This window comes from Borostomias antarcticus (assembly GCF_949987555.1).
Source record: "Borostomias antarcticus genome assembly, chromosome: 18".
Classification (NCBI taxonomy): domain Eukaryota; kingdom Metazoa; phylum Chordata; class Actinopteri; order Stomiiformes; family Stomiidae; genus Borostomias; species Borostomias antarcticus.
In genome coordinates, this window is record NC_140251.1 from 24,075,177 (window position 1) to 24,095,969 (window position 20,793).

The 20,793-nt window shown below is 44.2% G+C and overlaps 1 protein-coding gene across 2 annotated transcripts in view; it reads left to right on the forward strand.

Moving 5' to 3' along the window:
* aass (aminoadipate-semialdehyde synthase) overlaps nucleotides 1-19,002 on the forward strand; it is a 67,845-nt gene extending 48,843 nt beyond the window's left edge. For both annotated transcript variants that reach the window (XM_084452730.1, XM_084452731.1), the window contains exons 17-24: nucleotides 14,648-14,756; nucleotides 14,949-15,089; nucleotides 15,374-15,541; nucleotides 16,074-16,169; nucleotides 16,357-16,472; nucleotides 17,110-17,198; nucleotides 17,322-17,498; nucleotides 17,778-19,002. In XM_084452730.1, the coding sequence (XP_084308856.1) occupies nucleotides 14,648-14,756; nucleotides 14,949-15,089; nucleotides 15,374-15,541; nucleotides 16,074-16,169; nucleotides 16,357-16,472; nucleotides 17,110-17,198; nucleotides 17,322-17,498; nucleotides 17,778-17,896 (1,015 nt within the window). In that variant the 3' untranslated portion in view covers nucleotides 17,897-19,002. The remainder of the gene's footprint in view (nucleotides 1-14,647; nucleotides 14,757-14,948; nucleotides 15,090-15,373; nucleotides 15,542-16,073; nucleotides 16,170-16,356; nucleotides 16,473-17,109; nucleotides 17,199-17,321; nucleotides 17,499-17,777) is intronic.
* Nucleotides 19,003-20,793: the final 1,791 nt, after the last annotated feature.

Consider the following 20,793-nt stretch of genomic DNA (forward strand, 5'->3'; position numbering starts at 1 on the left):
TAAAGTCATATCAGATAAAAATGGCCGATTTGTGGTGGTGCAAGGAAAATTGTTTAATTTACCTGTTATTTTGGCGAATACGCACCAAATTGGGACAATGTGGATTTCTTTAGGGGACTTTTTAATCTGTTTCCGGGATTGAGTGACCATCAGCTGATACTGGGAGGCGATTTTAATTGTGTTTTACACCCCACTCTGGACCGCTCGAGCTCTACTAATAGAACCATGTCCAATTCGGCACAATATATCAACTCCTTTCTCCAGACCTATGGGTTAATAGATCCCTGGAGGCTCAAAAACCTAGGTTGTACACATTTTTTTCACCTGCACAACAATCTTATTCAAGGATAGATATCTTCCTGTTGGATAAGAGACACCTACCTCTAGTTAATTCCTCTGATTTTGGTGAAATAGTAATTTCAGATCATAGTGCAGTAGTGCTGTTTCTTAGTTTTCCGGATAATGTGTCTACCAGACGCACATGGAGGATGAATCATCTCCTGCTCTCCAATGAGGAGCTTGTCTCATTTTTATCTATTCAAATTGATTATTTTTTGGAAACTAACGATACACCAGACACCACTAAAAGTAATCTATGGGAAACCATGAAGGCCTACCTTAGAGGGCAGGTTATTTCGTATGTGGCTGGCATGAACAGAAGGAAGGCGCAGCGCCTGGATGAATTATCTGCATTAATTGGCGACCTAGATAAGGAGCATGCAGTGACATCCACAGCAGACCTATACAAGGAAAGGGTGAGATGGCAAACGGAATTTGATGTTCTGTCTACTGACAGGGCGGAGGGATTACACGTAAAATCTCGATCTAAGTACTACGAATCTGGTGAGCGCGCTCACAGGTTACTGTCTCACCAGCTAAGACAGACCAAAGCTGAGGCATATATTTCGGAGATCCAAACCGGGGATGGCACTACGACTATTCGTACGACTATTTGAGAGATCAACAATCAGTAAAAAAAAAAAGAGGAACTATACCATCGGAGGCCGCAGATGCTGGGACAGGTTGATCAGTTTTTAGAAAAAGTTACACTGCCGACCTTGGAGATTAGGGATAGTGGACAACTGGATAAGCCTATTTCAGAGAAGGAAATACAAACAGCGATTAGTAAATCTGCGTCTGGCAGCTGTGGCCTGAGGGCCATAGGTACCTCAAGGGGCGGTAACCCTCGGACACTGTGGTGGACAGCGGTGGTCAGGGAAGCCGTCCGACTGAAGAAGGAGGCCTTCCGGGATATGTTAGCTTGGGAGACCCCAGAAGCAGTTGCAGGGTATCGACTGGCCCGGAGGGCTGCGGCTTCGGCCGTGACCAAGGCAAAGCAGCGGGTGTGGGAGGAGTTCGGAGAAACCATGGAGAAGGACTTTCGGTCGGCACCAAAGTGTTTCTGGAAGACCATCAGACACCTCAGGAAGGGAAAGCGGGGGACCATCCAAGCTGTATACAGCAAGGAGGGGACACTGCTGACCTCAACTGAGGAGGTTGTTGAGCGTTGGAAGGAGCACTTTGAGGAACTCCTGAACCCGACTAATCCACCCTCTACGATCGAGGCAGAGCCGGAAGATGATGGGGGGTCGTCAATTTCCTTGGAGGAGGTCACTGAGGTAGTCAAACAACTCCACAGTGGCAGAGCCCCAGGGACTGATGAGATCCGTCCAGAAATGCTGAAGGCGCTGGGTGTAGTGGGGCTGTCTTGGTTGACACGCCTCTGTAACATTGCGTGGAAGTCTGGGTCAGTGCCGAAGGAGTGGCAGACTGGGGTGGTGGTCCCAATATTCAAAAAAGGGGACCAGAGGGTGTGTGCGAACTATAGAGGCATCACATTACTCAGCCTCCCAGGGAAAGTTTACTCCAAGGTGCTGGAAAGGAGGGTCCGACCGATAGTCGAACCTCAGATTGAAGAGGAACAATGCGGATTTCGTCCAGGCAGTGGAACTACCGACCAGCTCTTCACTCTCGCAAGGATATTGGAGGGGGCTTGGGAGTTTGCCCAACCTGTCTACATGTGTTTTGTGGACTTGGAGAAGGCTTACGACCGGGTCCCTCGAGAGGTCTTGTGGAGGGTAATGCGGGAGTATGGGGTGAGGGGGTCCCTACCTGGGGCCATCCAATCCCTGTACACCCAGAGCGAGAGCTGTGTCCGGGTCCTCGGCAGTAAGTCGTCTTCCTTTCCGGTGGGGGTTGGCCTCCGCCAGGGCTGCGCTTTGTAGCCAATCCTGTTTGTGATTTTCATGGACAGGATATCGAGGCGTAGCCGTGGGGAGGTGGGTTTGCAGTTCGGTGAGCTGGGGATCACGTCGCTGCTTTTTGCAGATGATGTGGTCCTGATGGCATCAGCTGCCTGCGACCTCCAGCACTCTCTGGATAGGTTCGCAACTGAGTGTGAAGCGGCTGGGATGAGAATAAGCACTTCTAAATCTGAGGCCATGGTTCTCAGCAGGAAACCAGTGGCCTGTCCGCTCCGAGTAGGAAATGAGTCCTTACCCCAAGTGAAGGAGTTCAAGTATCTGGGGGTCTTGTTCACGAGTGAGGGAACCATGGAGAGGGAGTTTGGCCGGAGAATCGGAGCAGCTGGTGCGGTTCTGCAGTCGCTTTACCGCACTGTTGTGACGAAAAGAGAGCTGAGCCAAAAGGCAAAGCTCTCGATCTACCGGTCTATCTTCGTCCCCACCCTCACCTATGGTCATAAAGGATGGGTCATGACCGAAAGAACGAGATCACGGATACAAGCGGCCGAAATGAGTTTTCTCCGGAGGGTGGCTGGGGTCTCCCTGAGAGATCGGGTGAGAAGTTCAGTCATCCGGGAGTGACTCGGAGTAGAGCGGCTGCTCCTTTGCGTCGAAAGGAGTCAGTTGAGGTGGTTCGGGCATCTAGTGAGGATGCCTCCTGGGCGCCTCCCTAGGGAGGTGTTCCAGGCGTGTCCGGCTGGGAGGAGGCCGCGGGGTAGACCCAGGACTAGGTGGCGGGACTACATCTCCGCACTGGCCTGTGAGCGGCTAAAGATTCCCCAGGCAGAGCTGGTTGATGCTGCTAGGGAAAGGGATGTCTGGGGCCCCCTGCTGGAGCTGCTGCCTCCGCGACCCGACCCCGGATAAGCGGATGAAGATGGTTGGATGGATTAGTAAAATGAAGAGTGGTAAGGCCCCCGGCCCTGACGGACTCCCCATCGAATTTTATAAATTATTTGCGGCTAAGCTCTGTGTGATGTGTTTACGGAGGCACTACAGCGAGGCTCCCTGTCCGCCACAATGACGGAGGCAATGATCTCGGTCATTCCTAAGAAAGGCAAATATCCTTCAAAATGCTAAAGTTACCGTCCAATAAGTCTTTTGGGGGTCGACTATAAAATATTAGCAAAGGTGTTAGCCACAAGACTGGATACAGTTGCTCATAAAATAGTCCATCCAGACCAATCTGGATTTATTTCTGGTCGAGAACTATAATGGCAACCTGCGGCGTTTGTACAATATTATTTATTCTCCCAAACCAGCGACTACAGGGGAGGTCCTGATTACTTTAGACGCACATAAAGCATTTGGTAGGATAGAATATTAATATTTATTTAAAGTATTAGAAACATTTGGATTTGGTGCCTCCTTCTGTTCATGGATAAAACTATTATACGCAGCACCCCAGGCAGCTGTCCACACCAATAATATATTGTCGCAGCAGTTTCACCTACACAGACGAACTAGACAGGGGTGCCCACTCTCCCCACTCTTGTTTGACCTTGCCATTGAGCCCCTGGCGGCCACAATATGAGGGGCTGATCATGTACATGGCATAAAAAGAGGAGAGCGGGTACACAAACTGGCACTGTACGCGGATGTCCTTTTATTGTGTTTGTCCGCCCCTGAGGTCTCTATTCCAGCAGTAATGGGCATTATATCAGACTTCGGGGCGATATCTGGCTATAAGGTAAACCCTGCCAAGAGCCTACTCTTCCCTGTTAATGAACAAGCAAGATTAATGTAATTCGAATTGTACCCATTTACAGTGGCCAGCGACAACTTCACATATCTTGGAGTAACAGTTACTAAAAAGTTTGGTGACCTCTTTAATATAATTTTAAGCCTGCCCTAGACAAAGCCAAATTGGACCTCAAGCAGTGGAGTGCTCTGCCCATATCCCTAGCAGGGAGAATAAACTTGATTGTCGATTATGCCTAGATTTTTATTTTTATTCCAAACAATACCAATCTTTCTTTCTAATCTTATTTTTTACTACTGGGCAGCTAACAACATAAGTTGGCTTTCTGGATCTCTATGCCAAAGGATCAGAGCGGTCTGGAGTGGGCGAACATGGAAAGGAGCCTTAACAGCCCTGTTAATTTGGGATCCTTAGTTTGCGCTCTGCTACCAATTAACTTGAAATCGGCAGGAAACCTAGTTAGTAAAAACACTTTGAAGATTTGGTCACAGTGTAGAACCCACTTTGGGCTGAGACAAGCTTTTTCCTGTGTGCCACTCACTTGTAATTGTCACTATTTGCACCCTCAATGTTAGACACAACATTCCAAAAGTGGTCCAGGAAGGGCCTGTGCAGAGTAAGGGACCTGTTCAAGGACGATGTCTTCATGTGTTTTGACCAGCTGGTCAGGGAAGTTGGCATCCCGCAGTCTCAGTTCTTTAGATACCTCCAAGTTAGAGATTTGGTCAGGAATAATTTTTAAACATTCCTCTCTCAGCCCCCTGTCAGTTGGTTGGAGGACTGTATTCATGAAGGCCCTTCTGAGCGGAGCTCCAGATCCTATATTTACGACGTCTTCCTGTTGGTGGGTTCGCCCTCCCTGGACCACCTCAAATTAAAATGGGAAGAGGATTTTGGTGGGAGGATTTCAGATGAAAATTGGAATGCAGCAGTGGCTAGGATACATACAACCTCCATTTGTGTTAGACACAGCGTGACTCAATTCAAAATAGGGCTGCGAGCAGCAGTGAGCGCCGTTAAAGGGTGTGCGGCGCCGTTAAAGGGTGTGCTATTTCGGTGTCCAGTACTGAGAGAAACTTCCTGTCACCAATAGGTGGCGCTCTAAGCGTGACTCAATACCGACGCATAGATGTGTCCAGGACGGTACCTTGATGAAACGTGAGAAATGTTGTGTAAATCGGACAATGCATGTAAGTTATGATGACTTCCTGCTTGACCTGTAGGCGACGCTATAAGTATGACTCAATACTGGCCTACAGATGTGTTCAGGACGCGACCTTCATCAAGCGTGAGCAATTTGGGGTAAATCGGATAATGTATGTAGGAGTTATGAGGACTTCCTGTTTCACCAGTAGGTGGCGCTGTAGGTGTGATGCAATACTGACTGAAAGATGTGTTCAAGATGCGACCTTCATCAAGCATGAGCAATTTGGAGTAAATCGGATAACGTATGTAGGAGTTATGAGTACTTCCTGTTTCACCAGTAGGTGGCGCTGTAAGTGTGACTCAATACCGACGCATAGATGTGTTCAGAATGCGACCTTCATGAAGCGTCAGCAATTTGGTGCAAATCGGATAATGTATGTAGGAGTTTTGAGGACTTCCTGTTTCACCAATAGGTGGCGCTATAAGAATTATGCAGTACTGACACATAGATGTGTTCAGGACAGAACCTTCATGAAGCGTGAGAAATATCTGACAAATTGGATAATGTGTGGAGGAGTTATGAGGACTTCCTGTTTTATGGCGAAATGTCAACATTTGGGGGGTGCCACGGCAAGGGTGTTTGGGGAAAACTAATTTTTTTTGATAACTTTTGATCACAAAGACTTAAGATGAAGCTGCCGAATATGAAGTTGATAGGATGAAATCTGTAGGAGGAGTTCGTTAATGTACGAGGCATGGAAATGGCACATTAAGAGCAAAATGGATGACTTCCTGTTGGATGTTGGGTATAGCTCCAAGAGACACGCGAAAGCTGACCACGCGAAAGATGAAGCAAATACGACTGATGTTTTGAAGGCTTTAGAGATATGTTTGTCGGACTGCAACTACACTGCAAACTTTGTAAACACAGCAAACGTTATAATAAAAGTAGGCTGGTCATACTCAACACTCATGGGCAGCAGATGAGAGCTAAAGTCTTTCCCACACCCGTGTGGCCAGCCCGTTCGTGGAAATTCTGCCACACCTCTTTCCAGACTGTAGGGAGGACCAGCTGAAAGATGGAGTTTGCGGTGTTGGGGTCCCTCACACACTGATGCAAGACTCCCTCCCTCAGAGTCAGCCTCTTCCTCTCCTTGAGGATCTGCTGAGTGTCACGTTGCAGGGCGATCCTTTCTGTTGCACTGGGCGGTTTCCCTGTCTGCAAGGATAACAGCATGTGGTGAATCATGTCATCTTTTTGCTGGGCGTCCTTCCATTCTCCAGGGGGTTCGGCCCAGCTGCACTTCTTCTAGGTGAACTTGGACAGGAGAGTTAAGCATTTCTGGGCATGGGTTTTCCACCCCGGTGAGAAAAGTCTTCAGGGCCAGGATCTCCTCCTCTTCACCATCCTCTCCTCCAACCACAGGTACACGAGATAGGGCATCAGCATTAACATTGGTTTTGTCAGGCTGGAACTTGATGTTGAAGTTGTAGTTGTAGAGTCTGGCTGCCCACTGTTGCTCCAAGCTTCTCAGGTTCACCTCCTGTAAGTTTGCGAGAATGTTGTTGTCAGTGAACACTACAAAATGGGAGCCTAGAGTGGAATTTCTTGCTGCACCAGCGAAAGACGGCCTACCTTCTGATAGCAATGAAGGTAAACAGGAGTCTGGCCAGTGTTCTTCACTTGAACTGGAATCTGGCCGGCCTCTGCAGAAACGATTGCCTTTGCCACTAACTAGGGTGTGTCTTCGAGGATTGGCTCTACCAGTGCAAGGAATGGCCTCCCCAGTTTTAACAATCTAGCATACTCAGTGATCACACTGGTTGAAATATAGAGAGTACAAGCAGTTTCAACGATCTAGCATAGTCACAGTGATCACACTGGTTGAAATAGAGAGTAGCAGTTTCAATGATCTAGACTAGTCACAGTGATCACACTGGTTCAAATAGAGAGTACAAGCAGTTTCAATGATCTAGCATAGTCACAGTGATCACACTGGTTCAAATATCTGCACATCTCTGTAAAAAAACAAAACTCCCTTCTGCATAACATTCACAGAACATTAATTGTAATTGGACACACCAACTCTCTCTCTGCACAATGCCAACATTACCTTCCCATTCAGACAAACTAGACTCCATTGAATCTTCAAAACCTTCCCCTACTCCACAGAAGTCTACACCCACTCACTGCATTTCCTTTACCCACTTTGACTATTTGGACACGGCCATGAACATGGCAAACAATACGCAACCAAGTTCCGTCTGCTGCATTTTACACAAGAGGAGCGCATTATTGTACTATATGTGATTGTCTGTACTGTATGTGCTTGTGTCTATGTAATTGTCTCTATTGTATGTGATGTTCTCTGCTGTACTGTATGTCTGTGATTGTCTACTGTATGTGCTTCCGTCTGATTTTCTCTACTGTATGCAATTGTCTATGTGATTGTCTTTACTGTATGAGTTTGTCTATGTGATTGTCTCTACTGTATGTGCTTGTCTGGGTAATCGTCTCTACAACAAAACCCATGAATATGATGTACTGTACTGTAAGATGCAGCAAGAGCTGAATCGACAGGGCCGTCTTGGAGATATGCGAGGCCTGAGGCGAAGTCGAAAACGTGAGGCCTACTATAATGCACTATACCTGCGACGCAACATGAACTCAGCACGCATGTCTTTTTTTAGTCGCATATAAAAAAAATAAGCACCTGCGCAACCACTGTTGTGACGCTGCACTCACGATAATGAAGATGAGTATTTAGATTAGCGTAGCCTACAACCATGTTTATAGTTAGGATTTTTAAAGCAGTCACACCCACATTAAGTTATGCATTAAACACATTATTATGGACGTAAAATGTTACTCACCATATGACGAGAATAATCAGGCCAGCATTTTCCTCCCTGCTTTCCTTGCCGCAAAGTCGGCTATGAATCCTATGATGTCCTTGTAGTCTTTCTCTATTGACAGGATGGCAAGTCCACATGAACCTATTTTCCATATAAATACCGATCCGTAGGCTACTGTACCCGTACTGGTGCGCTTATGATCGCGTTCAGTTCGGTATGGTTTCAGTTTTAATTTCCCATTTGTATTGAATGGAATGTTGGGTCAGTTAGGAGCATCTGTATTCTACGCGCGTTTAGCCTACGTTTTTTCCTTGGAAACATTGTGTAAATAGACTGTTGCAGTGATTTTAAGCGTGCCAGGAGGCCTACAAGATACTCAAAGATGCAATTCCTCCCCCACATGGCAAATATTTGTAATACACACATATTACTTACTCTAAACAAGAGGCACAAGAGTCCCTGGTCTGTGAGCCAAATTTCACAACTTTAACTGGCAGCAGCGACCGACAACAATTCTGTTTTCTGCCATTGACTTCCACAGCAGCATAATTACAATAATTATAAGAATGCCTTTTTGTTGAACGGGAATCGAACCCTGAACTTGCTGCTTGCGAGACTGACGCGCTACCCACTGTGCCAAGACGGATCTTGCGAAAGTGATTCGCAGATTTGAGTGGATAATGTCAGCTTTTGCTTCCTCTTGGTAGAGTGAGAGGGGGGGGGGTGTCGTTGTTTAAATTGGCACACAGCGAAAAGTATACATAGCATAGCTCAACTATTTACTTCTTCAGAATCCAGACAATCACGCAAACATTTCCATGTATAATATGTCCTTCGGTCTTCAGAAGTGTAGGAAAGGTGAAGAGTTAGAAACAGTGAGAGATTCGAGAGCGAAGAGAGATTTTCTAGAGCGTGGCTCCATTGATTTCAATGGAGGGGGGGAGTCATCATTTGAACTGTAACAGAGTGAAAAATATACATCGGAGAGCTTAGCGTTTTTGATTTTATGAACCCCAAGAGTCGTGTGAACGACTGTATGAGCTGTGAGAATTAAAAGAGGGATGGCAGTTTAGAAAATGTGACTTTTTCCAAAATGAGCCTTTCACCACTCTGAAACTGGTGAAATTGTGCAGAAGACAAAAAGTGTTCCTTGCATATTGCAATCAAAACAATTAAGTAATAATGAAACCATGGGGTGTTTTGAACTCAGCATGAGTCAGGGAATCCATTGCTACCATAATTTTGAAGATTGGACATACAGTTCAAAAGTTACTTCCATAAACGCAACTCCAACTTTGACACGCTGGTGGCGCTAGAGTGCACGAGATGTCAACATGAGATTTGGTGACAGATGTCATGGGTGTGTCCTGGATGAGTGGGCCAAATGTGGTTTTGATAGATTAAAACATTACTGAGATGACCCCAGTTCCTATTTTGCAGCTTTTCTGCCAATTTTGATTGGCTGTCACGAGCGAACGCAATGGATAATCAAAAATCCCTGTAAATCTTTTGTAGACATTGGTGTATAGATGACATCCACCGATTTTCGTGCAGATTGGTGAAAGTTCCTAGGAGGAGATGCATTTTAAGGGTTTTGCACATCCTTCAAAATGGCGGAGAATCCTAGATGGCCACAATGACATCATATAGTGCATTGAATCCGGCTTGAGCCAAGGAATTGAAGGACACCTGAAGTTTGAAAATTGGACTTGGAAGTTTGAAAATTGGATGCATAAATGCACCTCCAACTTTGACACGTTGGTGGCGCTAAAAAGGGTGAGGTGTGGACATGAGACTTGGTGAGGAGGGTCAGGGCACTGTCCCGAATGAGTTTGCCAATTTTCACAACTTTTTACCATAGGGTTGTATAGGCTGCCATAGACTCACATGGCAGAATAAATAAAGAAGAAAACGTACAAACACAATGGGTGCTGCAGCAGCTGTGCTGCTTGGCCCCCAATTAGGGCCCGAGCACTGGCGGTGCAGTGCGAGGCCGTATTGAAATTGTAAGAATTATTATTCTCCTTCTACCTTTACTTCTTCTCCCCAAACAAATGCCTTTTTGGCGGCCTAAACATATGCAACAAGACCATAGACCCAGAACCGAGTTTAGCAATGTTTGGTGTGGCTCAAATGGACCTTGGTCTCTCTCTCAAGCCCAAACCCAATGTTTAGCTTTCTCGTCTTTTTTAGCAAGACGTATTATCTTGTGTAACTGGAAATCCATCCCCCCCCCCCCCCCACTGCACAGCCGCTGGGTTGACGAGGTAACGGCCCACTTGAAGCTGGAAAAGCTTAGATACGCCACTCAGGGACCGAGTAGGGAATTCAGTAGTGTGGCAACCATTCATGGATTATTGCAATAATGTTTACATTCCAAGGACTGAAACTTAGTGTCTGTATCGTACCTTTACTTGAACCCCTACTAAATTTGAAGAACTGCGGTCACCGACATTTTCATTTATTAGGGCCCGAGCACTGGCGGTGCGAGGCCCTATTGAAATTGTAAGAATTATTAGGGCCCGAGCACTGGCGGTGCGAGGCCCTATTGAAATTGTAAGAATTATTAGGGCCCGAGCACTGGCGGTGCGAGGCCCTATTGAAATTGTAAGGATTATTATTAGGGCCCGCGACACGCGTGGGGTGCGAGGGCCGGCTCACTGCTGCTCGCAGCCCCAGTTTTACTTGTATTTATTTACTTGACTACAGAATGGGACCTTGTCCATCATTTGTCTTTTTTTGCTATATGTACCACAAGTAGCAATATTGCCATTGTCAGCAACTATTTTATTTCTGTAATTGTGGAGGATAGCCAGTCTCCTGGGGAGGGGGGGGGGGTATTCTGTTGTTGTTTGTTGTTATGCTTAAAATCAATAAAAGGAAGTGAATAATAAAACACATTTGGAGAGCATTTAGAATTGCTATTTTTATTCTCATTTTTTTAGCATTTTGGCACTGGTGATTTTCCTTTGCCTCTGGCTAAAATCTCATTGGGCGGCGCCAAAAAATCCTCTGCAGGAAAAACCCTGCAATGGGACACGAACCGAGAAAATTTACTCTCATATAAATGGACTGCACTTATTTAGCGCTTTTCCACCTTAGCGGCACTCAAAGCGCTTTACAATGGCCTCTCATTCACCCATTCACACACACATTCACACACCAATGGCGGTAGCTGCCATGCAAGGTGCTAACCTGCTCATTGGGAGCAATTTGGGGTTAGGTGTCTTGCTCAAGGACACTTCGACATGTGGACAGTCGGAGCTGGGATTCGAACCGCCAACCCTTCGATCACTGAACGACCCGCTCTACCAACTGAGCTACAGCCGCCCATGTGACAGGTAGGCCACTACCCTCACCTAACCAGCACTGGGGTGGGCTGGGTCCTAGTGTCCACCTGTCACATAAATACTGTATACATACAAATAAAGTATACGGTTTTTAAAACTTTTTCTTTTATTATTTAAAAAAACAGGCCTTTCTATTCATTACAATGAGTCAAATGAGCTTTAGATAGATACAGTAGGGTTAGATCAATTTAAATAAAAAATAGATTTGCTGTTCGAGCAAACTAAACTTTCTATCCATGTAAAACAAAATAATATCTGATTCTCATTCACTATTAGGAAAAAATTACCTTAGCCTGAATCCTGTGGTAAGCTATTACATATAAACTGAGGTGTGATTTTTAACCATTTCAACTGAGTTACACCAACAAAATGCATTAATGTGCGGAGGCCTGTGCTCTCTGAGCACCCTTTCTAGTTGAAAATAAAACACTCATATCGCATGTGCCCTTTATTCAATACTTGTAGCAGCAGCAAGTAACAAGCTCAAGTCTTCTTCAGTATGATGCTACAAGCTTGGCAAACCTATTTTGGGTCCGTTTCTCCCATTCTTCTTTGTAGATCCTCTCAAACTCCATCAGGTTGGATAGGGAGCGTCGGTGCACAGCCATTTTCTGATCTCTCCAGAGATGTTCAATCGGGTTCAAGTCTGGGCTCTGGCTGGGCCACTCAAGGACATTCACAGACTGTCCTTTATCTTGGCTGTGTGCTTAGGGTCGTTGTCCTGCTGGATGGTCAACTTTCACCCCAGTCTGAGGTCCAAAGCACCCTGGACCAGGTTTTCATCAATGATTTCTCTGTACATTGCTGCATCCATCTTTCACTCGATCCTATCTAGTCTCCCAGTTCCTGCCACTGAAAAACACCCACACAGGATGATGCTGCCACCACCACCATGCTTCACTGTAGGGATGGTATTGTCCAGGTGATGAGCGATGTCGGGTTTCCTCCAGATATTATGCTTGACATCCAGGTCAAAGAGTTCATTCTTGGTTTCATCATACCAGAGCATTTTGTTTCTCATGGTCTGAGAGTCCTTTAGGTGCCTTTTGGCAAACTCCAAGTGGGCTGTCATGTGCCTTTTACTGAGGAGTGGCTTCCGTCTGGCCACTCTACCATAAAGGCCTGATTGGTGGAGTCCTGCAGAGATTGTTCTCCTTCTGGAACGTTCTCCCATCTCCATAGAGATGTACATGTACGAATGATGGAGACCACGGTGCTCGTTGGAACCTTCAATGCTGCAGACACTTTTTTGTATCCTATCCCAGATCTGTGCCTCGATCCAATCCTGTTTTGGAGGTGTGCAGACAATTCTTTGACTTCATGGCTTGGTGTGTGCTCTGACATACACTCAACTGGCAGCTTATATAAACAGATGTGTGCATTTGCAAATCAGGTCCAACCAATTGAATTTACCACAGGTGGACTTCAATCAAGTTGTAGAAACTTGTGTCCCTCTGGGATCCGGTCACACTCAGATCTGGCGAGACTACCGGTTCCCAGTGGGCAGCTGCACTGGAACACGATGCATTAGACCACTACATCACCAGGCACCCCTATAATAGGGAACTTAAATATACTGTATTTGCGGGAAAAAACATAAAATGCAATTCTAGATCTTGCAACATTATCTTGGTTAAAAAAAACTGATTTAATGCAAATTCTGTTGAATTTCAACCCTTTACTGTGCATTCATCCATCACATGCAATGTTAATTGCACACTAAGAGGGCTGTAGTATGTTTGTGTGTTATACTCACAAATAGATTAAGCAAAAATTTTAATTTTTAAAATTTGTTTTAGGAATGTTTGCCTGCATGTCTGCTTATGACAAAACAAAATGTTTATATGTATGTTTGTTTATGACAAGATAACTACAGTTGATATAAATAACCCCAAAATTCCCACTTTATTCCTATTAATTCCCATACATTCCTGTTAAATCCCGTGGAAAGATTCCAACATTGAATATTCCCAGAATTTTGCAACCCTGGGTGAGAAGCTTGTACAGGGGAGGGATTCTTTATTGGGAATTAGCTGTTGGATTGTATTCAGACATAACATAAGCTGGTACTGTCAAGGATCACAGCCGACTGATGCACCTCCCCTCCCGCGACAGGGTTATCAGCTGGGCTGGGCTTCCATCTGTCATCACTAACCAGCAGCTGGGCCAACTTGAGCTAATGCTAGTTAGCTAGCTACATCCTAAACTCGTCAAACTGAATAAATACCACACACATCGCACCGATGGCTAGTTCAATTATGACTAATTACTAAGATATCTGCCAAATGTAACTAAGCTATGTTGCCAAACTATTGTCGCCTCAACATCCATCATATTTGTTGATAAATGATTGACCGGAGACGTCGCAAAGAAGTGTGGGGGCAAAGGGAACAAAAGTGATGACCGCTTGTTCACTTCGAAAACGACTGTTACTAAGGGCACTTTGAAGGGAGTTCTTTTGTACCCTTTGAATTGGAACGCCCTTCAATATAGTGGCGGGGGGCATGGCCCCGATTATTCTCCGTTCGAAGGATAGAGCCCTACCGTTTGGAATACAGCCACAGACCGAGATACAGATAGAGAGATGAAGACAGAGATACAGATAGATACAGAGGCTTCCTCTGTATTGTGTAGCATACTGTAGGTCCTAGTATTTGTGTAGGTCCTAGTCTTTATTGTGTAGCATAGGTCCTAGTCTTTCTTGTGTAGGATAGGTCCTAGTCTTTATTATGTAGGATAGGTCCTAGTCTTTATTGTGCAGGATAGTCTTTATTGTGTAGGATAGGTCTTAGTCTTTATTGTGTAGGATATGTCCTAGTCTTTATTGTGTAGGCTAGGTCCTAGTATTTAGTGTGTATGTTATGTCCTAGTCTTTCTTGTGTAGGATAGGTCCTAGTCTTTATTATGTAGGATAGGTCCTAGTCTTTATTGTGCAGGATAGTCTTTATTGTGTAGGATAGGTCTTAGTCTTTATTGTGTAGGATATGTCCTAGTCTTTATTGTGTAGGCTAGGTCCTAGTAATTAGTGTGTATGTTATGTCCTAGTCTTTATTGTGTAGGGTAGGTCCTAGCCTTCATTGTGTACAGTAGGTTATGTCCTAGTCTTTATTGTATAGGATAGGTCCTAGCCTTTACTGTGTAGGTTGTCGTTGTCTTTATGTGTAGGTCCTAGTCTTTGTGTAGGATAGGTCCTAGTCTTTATTGTATAGGTCCTACGGTCGTATTTATTGTGTAGGATAGGTCCTAGTCTTTATTGTGTAGGAGGTTGTGTATTGAGGTGCCAGTCAGATGATCATCGTTGTCTCATGCAACCGTGGTTGATTGTGTTTGTGTTTTTTGTTTCGCTCTAGTGCAGAGGAGGCAGGCATCACCATAGTTAACGAGATGGGTCTGGACCCTGGCATCGACCACATGTTGGCCATGGAGTGTATTGACCAAGCCAAGGCTGAAGGCTGCACTGTGAGTGAGAAATGTGTGCATGTGCTCACGCTCATAACAGTTGTTTGAATGTATGTCAACAAGACAAGTGGTGGTCTATCAGTTTCCCTGGCAGCCGTTGTGATTGAGGACCCAGCAGATTAATATACCATGTGTGCCCAGATTGTTCTTTTCTCCACCCTGTATTGAGGGAAATGGTCTGTATGTGTTCAGGTGGAGTCCTATAGTTCGTTCTGTGGCGGTCTCCCAGCTCCTGAATGCTCAGACAATCCCCTGCGCTACAAGTTCAGCTGGAGCCCTTATGGAGTCCTCCTCAATACCATCAGCCCCGCAATCTTCCTCAAGGACAACAAGGTACTGCCAACTCCATATCCAGCTGTCTCACAATGTCTCGCTGCACATGTGCTTGCTCAATTTTTAACATATTCTTCATTTAAAACATATACAATTGCCTAGCCTTGATGGTCATATTCTTCCATGCCAGTCACTTCTACTAGCACCTTTAAAGTGTAGAGTACTGTTTCCTTTTGAGGAAATAACTGCCCTTGTAAATCTATTCAAAATAAGGTTCAATAGCTACTTGTGAAAGGATTTCCCCTGGTTTGTAATGGACACCCTGGCCTCTCACTGCTGCTCAGGTGGTCAGCATCCCTGAGGGGGGAGCTCTGATGGACTCCGCAGCTCCCATGGACTTCCTACCCGGCTTCAATCTGGAGGGCTTCCCCAACCGTGACAGCACCAAGTACGCTGAGCCCTACGGCATCCAGTCTGCTCACACACTCATCAGAGGAACACTCCGCTATAAGGTGGGCTCACTGACCTCAAAACCTGAATTTGTTAAAGCAGGCTATCGGATAGGAATGTTTTGTAGTGTTGTATTGTTCATGAATTTATCATGATAATCGATAATGTACATGTAAAGCATACACATAATGAATAAACATCAGTAGAACAAGCAGATGTAAGTGAACATGTCCCCCACCTATGATGCATGTTCCTTTGTGGTTATGGCGTGGAAACGTGATATTTTCTTCATGAATATAAATATATGAAATGTTTTCAAGTTTTTTTTCATTGTACATATGTACTTCTTATTTATTTAATAATTTTTTACTCCCAGAGCTCTAAACTCTGTCTAGGTAAGTAAGTAAAAAGTGTAAAATTCTAGAAAACCACAGCAATTCAGAACCTTTCTCAGAGGAATCTTTGGTTGGGAAAAAAACATGTTTTTTCTTCACATTATCACACACCTGTCTCCACATCAGATTGCTCTCAGCACCTGTGTTTGAGAAGAGACCTACATGGTGTTGAAATGCTGCCTGCTTTCTTGTCACACAGGGTTTCTCTAAGGCAATGAGTGGCTTTGTAAGGCTGGGCCTGATCAACACAGACCCCTGCCCCATGCTGGATCACACATCATCCCCTGTCTCCTGGGTAAGGAAAGGAGCCAGAACACTTTATTCATGCATGTTTTGTTTTTTAGCAGTTTTGATATAAAATATTAGGGAGCAGCCAGGAAAAGCCGCTAAAAGAACAGATATTAAGTATGCTTTAGGCTGACGGGCTACATTCACTTTTTGTGTCTTTTTCTGAACCTTTCTCTGGTGTGTTTGTGAAACAGAGAGATCTCCTCTGTAAACAAACCGGCCTCTCCCCATCCCTCTCTGACGATGCATTTGATGAAGCTGTGTACGACCGCATCGGCAAGGACGATTTCAGGATGGACACCCTCAAAGGGTATTTAGGGTTGGGCGATTTCTGGAATTAGACCATTGTCCCATCTTATGTCTTTTATCTTATGGCTTTTAAAACAGCTAGTGTCCATTTACAAAAGGTCCATGTTCATCTGACTTCGGAGCGAGAGGACAAAAACATCTGATTTTACGCTAATGTTAGTTAGCGATACTCCTTTGTTATGTTAGCTAGCTAAACAGGACAGCGATAGAGAGCATAAAGTTAGCTAAGCAACATTTATGAGAGGGGGTCACTTATTTATTTAAGAGTGCTCAGAAATAAAATGAATGACCCTCCCTTTGACAGGAATTCGGTTTTCTTTGACCCTCCTTGATGGACTGATAGGACAGCCAAAGAGAAACGATAGCCTACACCGGGTCATACAAAACAGCTTGCTGAATTCTGAAAAGCCGAAAAAACTTTTCTTTTAATCGATTTGAACTTGTATGTCCCTCCCCAGGACTCAAATTTAAAACCTGTAACCCTCCCTAACAGGAACACGAACACAGGAACACCCACACACCGTCTTCACTTGCTCAGCGAATCTAATTTAATGATGCATAACATTTCAGAGTATTTTGGGATGAAATAATATTGTGCATATGTTGTGAGTTTGGTTGGTGACTGTTGGTGTTGGCAGGTTTGGGATGCTGAGCCAGAAAGCCGTCCCCCATGCAGAGAGCGTGCTGGCAGCCCTGGCCACGCATCTGGAGGCCAGACTCTCCTTTGGTAAGAGAGCCTTGTCTCTGTTTCTCATCAGATCGGCGCGCCACAGATCCAGCTAAACAGAGTGAGTGGTCCTGTAGGACAGTAAGATAGTCCTGCTGTCTGTTCTCCCCTCCATCCTCCCAGATAAAGGAGAACGGGACATGATCATCATGAGGAACGACGTTGGCCTGCGCCACCCTACTGGGGAGCTGGAGACCAAGCACATCAGCCTGGTGGTCTACGGAGAACCCCACGGCTACTCTGCCATGGCCAAGACAGTGGGCTACCCCGCCGCCATCGCTGCTCGCATGGTGCTGGACGGTCAGTACCGGAAGGGACGGGGTTAACCTTCTGACACGTTCAAATCCTGCCTAATTATGTATTCATTAAAAACATAGATCTAGTACATGAGTAGTAACGGTTTACATCTTTCATTTCTTTACATTTCTTACATGTGTACTACAGAGAAATGTTGTCTGCTTGTAATATTTATTACGTTGACATGGAAATGCTTTTTTACAGTGTTTTCCTGCACAGTTAACAATCTGGGGCAGTAAAGATACTGAAATTATTATTATAGTAAATATTTTCTCTCTCCAGGTGAAATCACTAAGAAAGGTTTGGTGGTGCCGATGACGAAGGACATCTACGGCCCAGCTCTGAAGAGGCTGAAGGAGGAAGGCCTGCGTATCACCTCCAAGAGCACACTACAGGAGTAGCAGCAGCTTCCTCATGCATCAGCGCAGATTGTAAAACGCTTGACACAGATCTCAAATAATCTGCTCAATTTACTGTCAATGACAGAAATGACACAAGGAAAGAAAGGTAGTTGAGAATGGCTATTGAAAAAGAGGCATTGTGGTATACTGCATTTAGAACTAATTGAGACAAACAGACATATACTGTACATCCTCTGTTTCATCTGCATTGTCCTCTCTTCTAACACAGTATAAAGATGATAGAGGCCCATTTGGAATAAATGCACTCATGGTAATTCACTGTACATAAACAGGAACTTCAGTCCAAATGCAGATTTATATACACTACTTGTTTTTCACTAAAGTCTTCAAAGCAAGTTTTGTCTTTTTAACAGCTGAGCTTAATATTAGGTCATATTGAACACATTATGCCACAGCTGTGCCCAATGTAGTTATGAGTAAACCCACTGTAATAGACAGCACCGGTAGACGTATGACTAGCCTGCGTGAACAGCTAGCACTCAGAAAAACAAATACTGTAGCTGTGCCAATCACCAGGGCATTTGTATGGTTTATACTGTATTCCATTACCACCTCATCTAAAACATACCATTCAATTAATTCAGAACAATACCTGCCACTGTATGGTTTATACTGTATTTAGATTTTACTGCTCACCACCTACTGTATTTTACTGTTCCAGAAATTACATGGGATTCAGAATGACTTAGTAAGAATTTGAGATCAACCAAACTGCTGTATTTAGTGTGCGGCTCCTAGAAATAGCATATTTAAGAGACAAAGGATATTATTATTAAATATTTAGAAAACTTTCATTTTCTTTATTTTGCTGATTAGATGTCACCATTATCACAGTTTGAACACCATTAACAGTAGATTAGCCTACAATATTGAAATGTAAGTTCGATGTTTCTTATGAAATTCTGTCATTTCACACAATAGTCAAAATGAACAAAGTCTAAATGAACAGAAACTATAGAACCCATATATTTGTATTTTAAATAGCTATTTCTCAAATTATATTATCTGCACCTTTCCCTGAAAGACTGAAGTCACCTTTTTGTATTTGTATAAAAATTAAAGGGAAGATGGTCAATTTGAAGGTCTCTTTGACTTTGTAATTGTGATAGTGTGCAAGAGACTGCAGAACGCAAGGCTATAACTGCATTCAAAATGGGGTCCAAAAATAATGTTCATGTTTTTAAGAGGTTCACTTCTTGTATACCTTTTCATGTGTTGCACATTCAACTTTAATAGCTTCCCTTTCTCAATATTTCAAGGGCATGACATTTTCTGATGGAAATGTTTTCATTTACATAACTTTTATCTTAAAGCTCTGATATCCTAAGTCCTAATGGATGGGTACTCTGATTGTTAAGAAGCGAGGTCACAAAGCTGCATTGAAGTGTGGAACATCTTGTTTCTCTCGTACTACAAGAGTTGCTACAAGAACATTTGTTGTCCTTGCATCCAAACCATTGGCATTCTGAAATTATTTAGCACATGCCTGCAGATACTGTTCATGTAGCATCATATCAAGTTTCTATAAAATTCAAATTGTTGAATTCATAATTTAGCAATATCAATATTTTCATTTTGTCTTGGATCAATGGACATCAGTTCTATCATCTTGTTAGTGGATGCCCTTTGAACAAAAAAAAACAGCGCTTTGCTTCCACTCAATTTGGGCCCATCCATGCAAAATAGGCCACCAAGCAGTGGATAATTGGGCTTGTCATTATTAAAAGTCAAAAATGCAAATAAAGGCATGGATACAGCCGTTGGTCCAGACGGTGTCTGGACACTTGACCTACTTTTCCCCAGAAAAGATGAATTTCTTAGGGAGTCTTGGACTGGATTAGAACATAAAAATCAATTCTCTGGAGGGATTATTCCATAACTCCATGAGTCATTCCGCTGTCACCAGGAATATTTGATGAAGTATCTGAAATGTCTGCTTTCTTAAAGCCATTCTTGTTTTTTCATGCGTACCTATTAGCCAGTGTCTTCTCCATGGGTGGGTAAAAAACAAAATCACACCCACCCTTGCCGTGATCAGTGATAAGTTTGCACTTTAGTTAGATCAGTTTGCACTTTATGCTAATGGAAATGTATATCTCAAAGTCATGTAGTCTTAAACATTGGGTATGTACATTCTCCACAATCATGTCTAAGAAGTATGTGACAGAAAATGTGCAAGGTTAAAAGATACAGGGTAGATGGTGCTGTCACTTACTGTAAGTATGCAACATGCAACGGTTGGTGATTTTTTCTCCACAGGACTTCAGAAGAAGATGGAGAATAATAATAATAATAGTAGTAGTAGTAATAATAATAACTAGGGCTGCGAGCAGCATTGAGCGGGCCCTCGCACCCCACGCGAGTCGGGGTGTGGCGCCATTAAAGGCTGTGCTATTTCGGTGTCCAGTACTGAGAGAAACTTCCTGTCACCAGTAGGTGGCGCTCTAAGCGTGACTCAATACCGAAGCATAGATGTGTTCAGGACGGTACCTTGATGAAGCGTGAGAAATGTTGAGTAAATTGGATAACGTATGTAGGAGTTATGAGGACTTCCTGTTTCACCAGTAGGTGACGCTGTAGGTATGACGGAATACTGACTTACAGAAGTGTTTAAGATGCGACCTTCATCAAGCATGAGCAATTTGGAGTAAATCGGATAACATATGTAGGAGTTATGAGTACTTCCTGTTTCACCAGTAGGTGGCGCTGTAAGTGTGACTCAATACCGACGGATAGATGGGTTCAGAAGGTGACCTTCATGAAGCGTCAGCAATTTGGTGCAAATCGGATGATGTATGCAGGAGTTATGAGGACTTCCTGTTTCACCAATAGGTGGCGCTATAGGTATGACGCAATACTGACACATAGATGTGTTC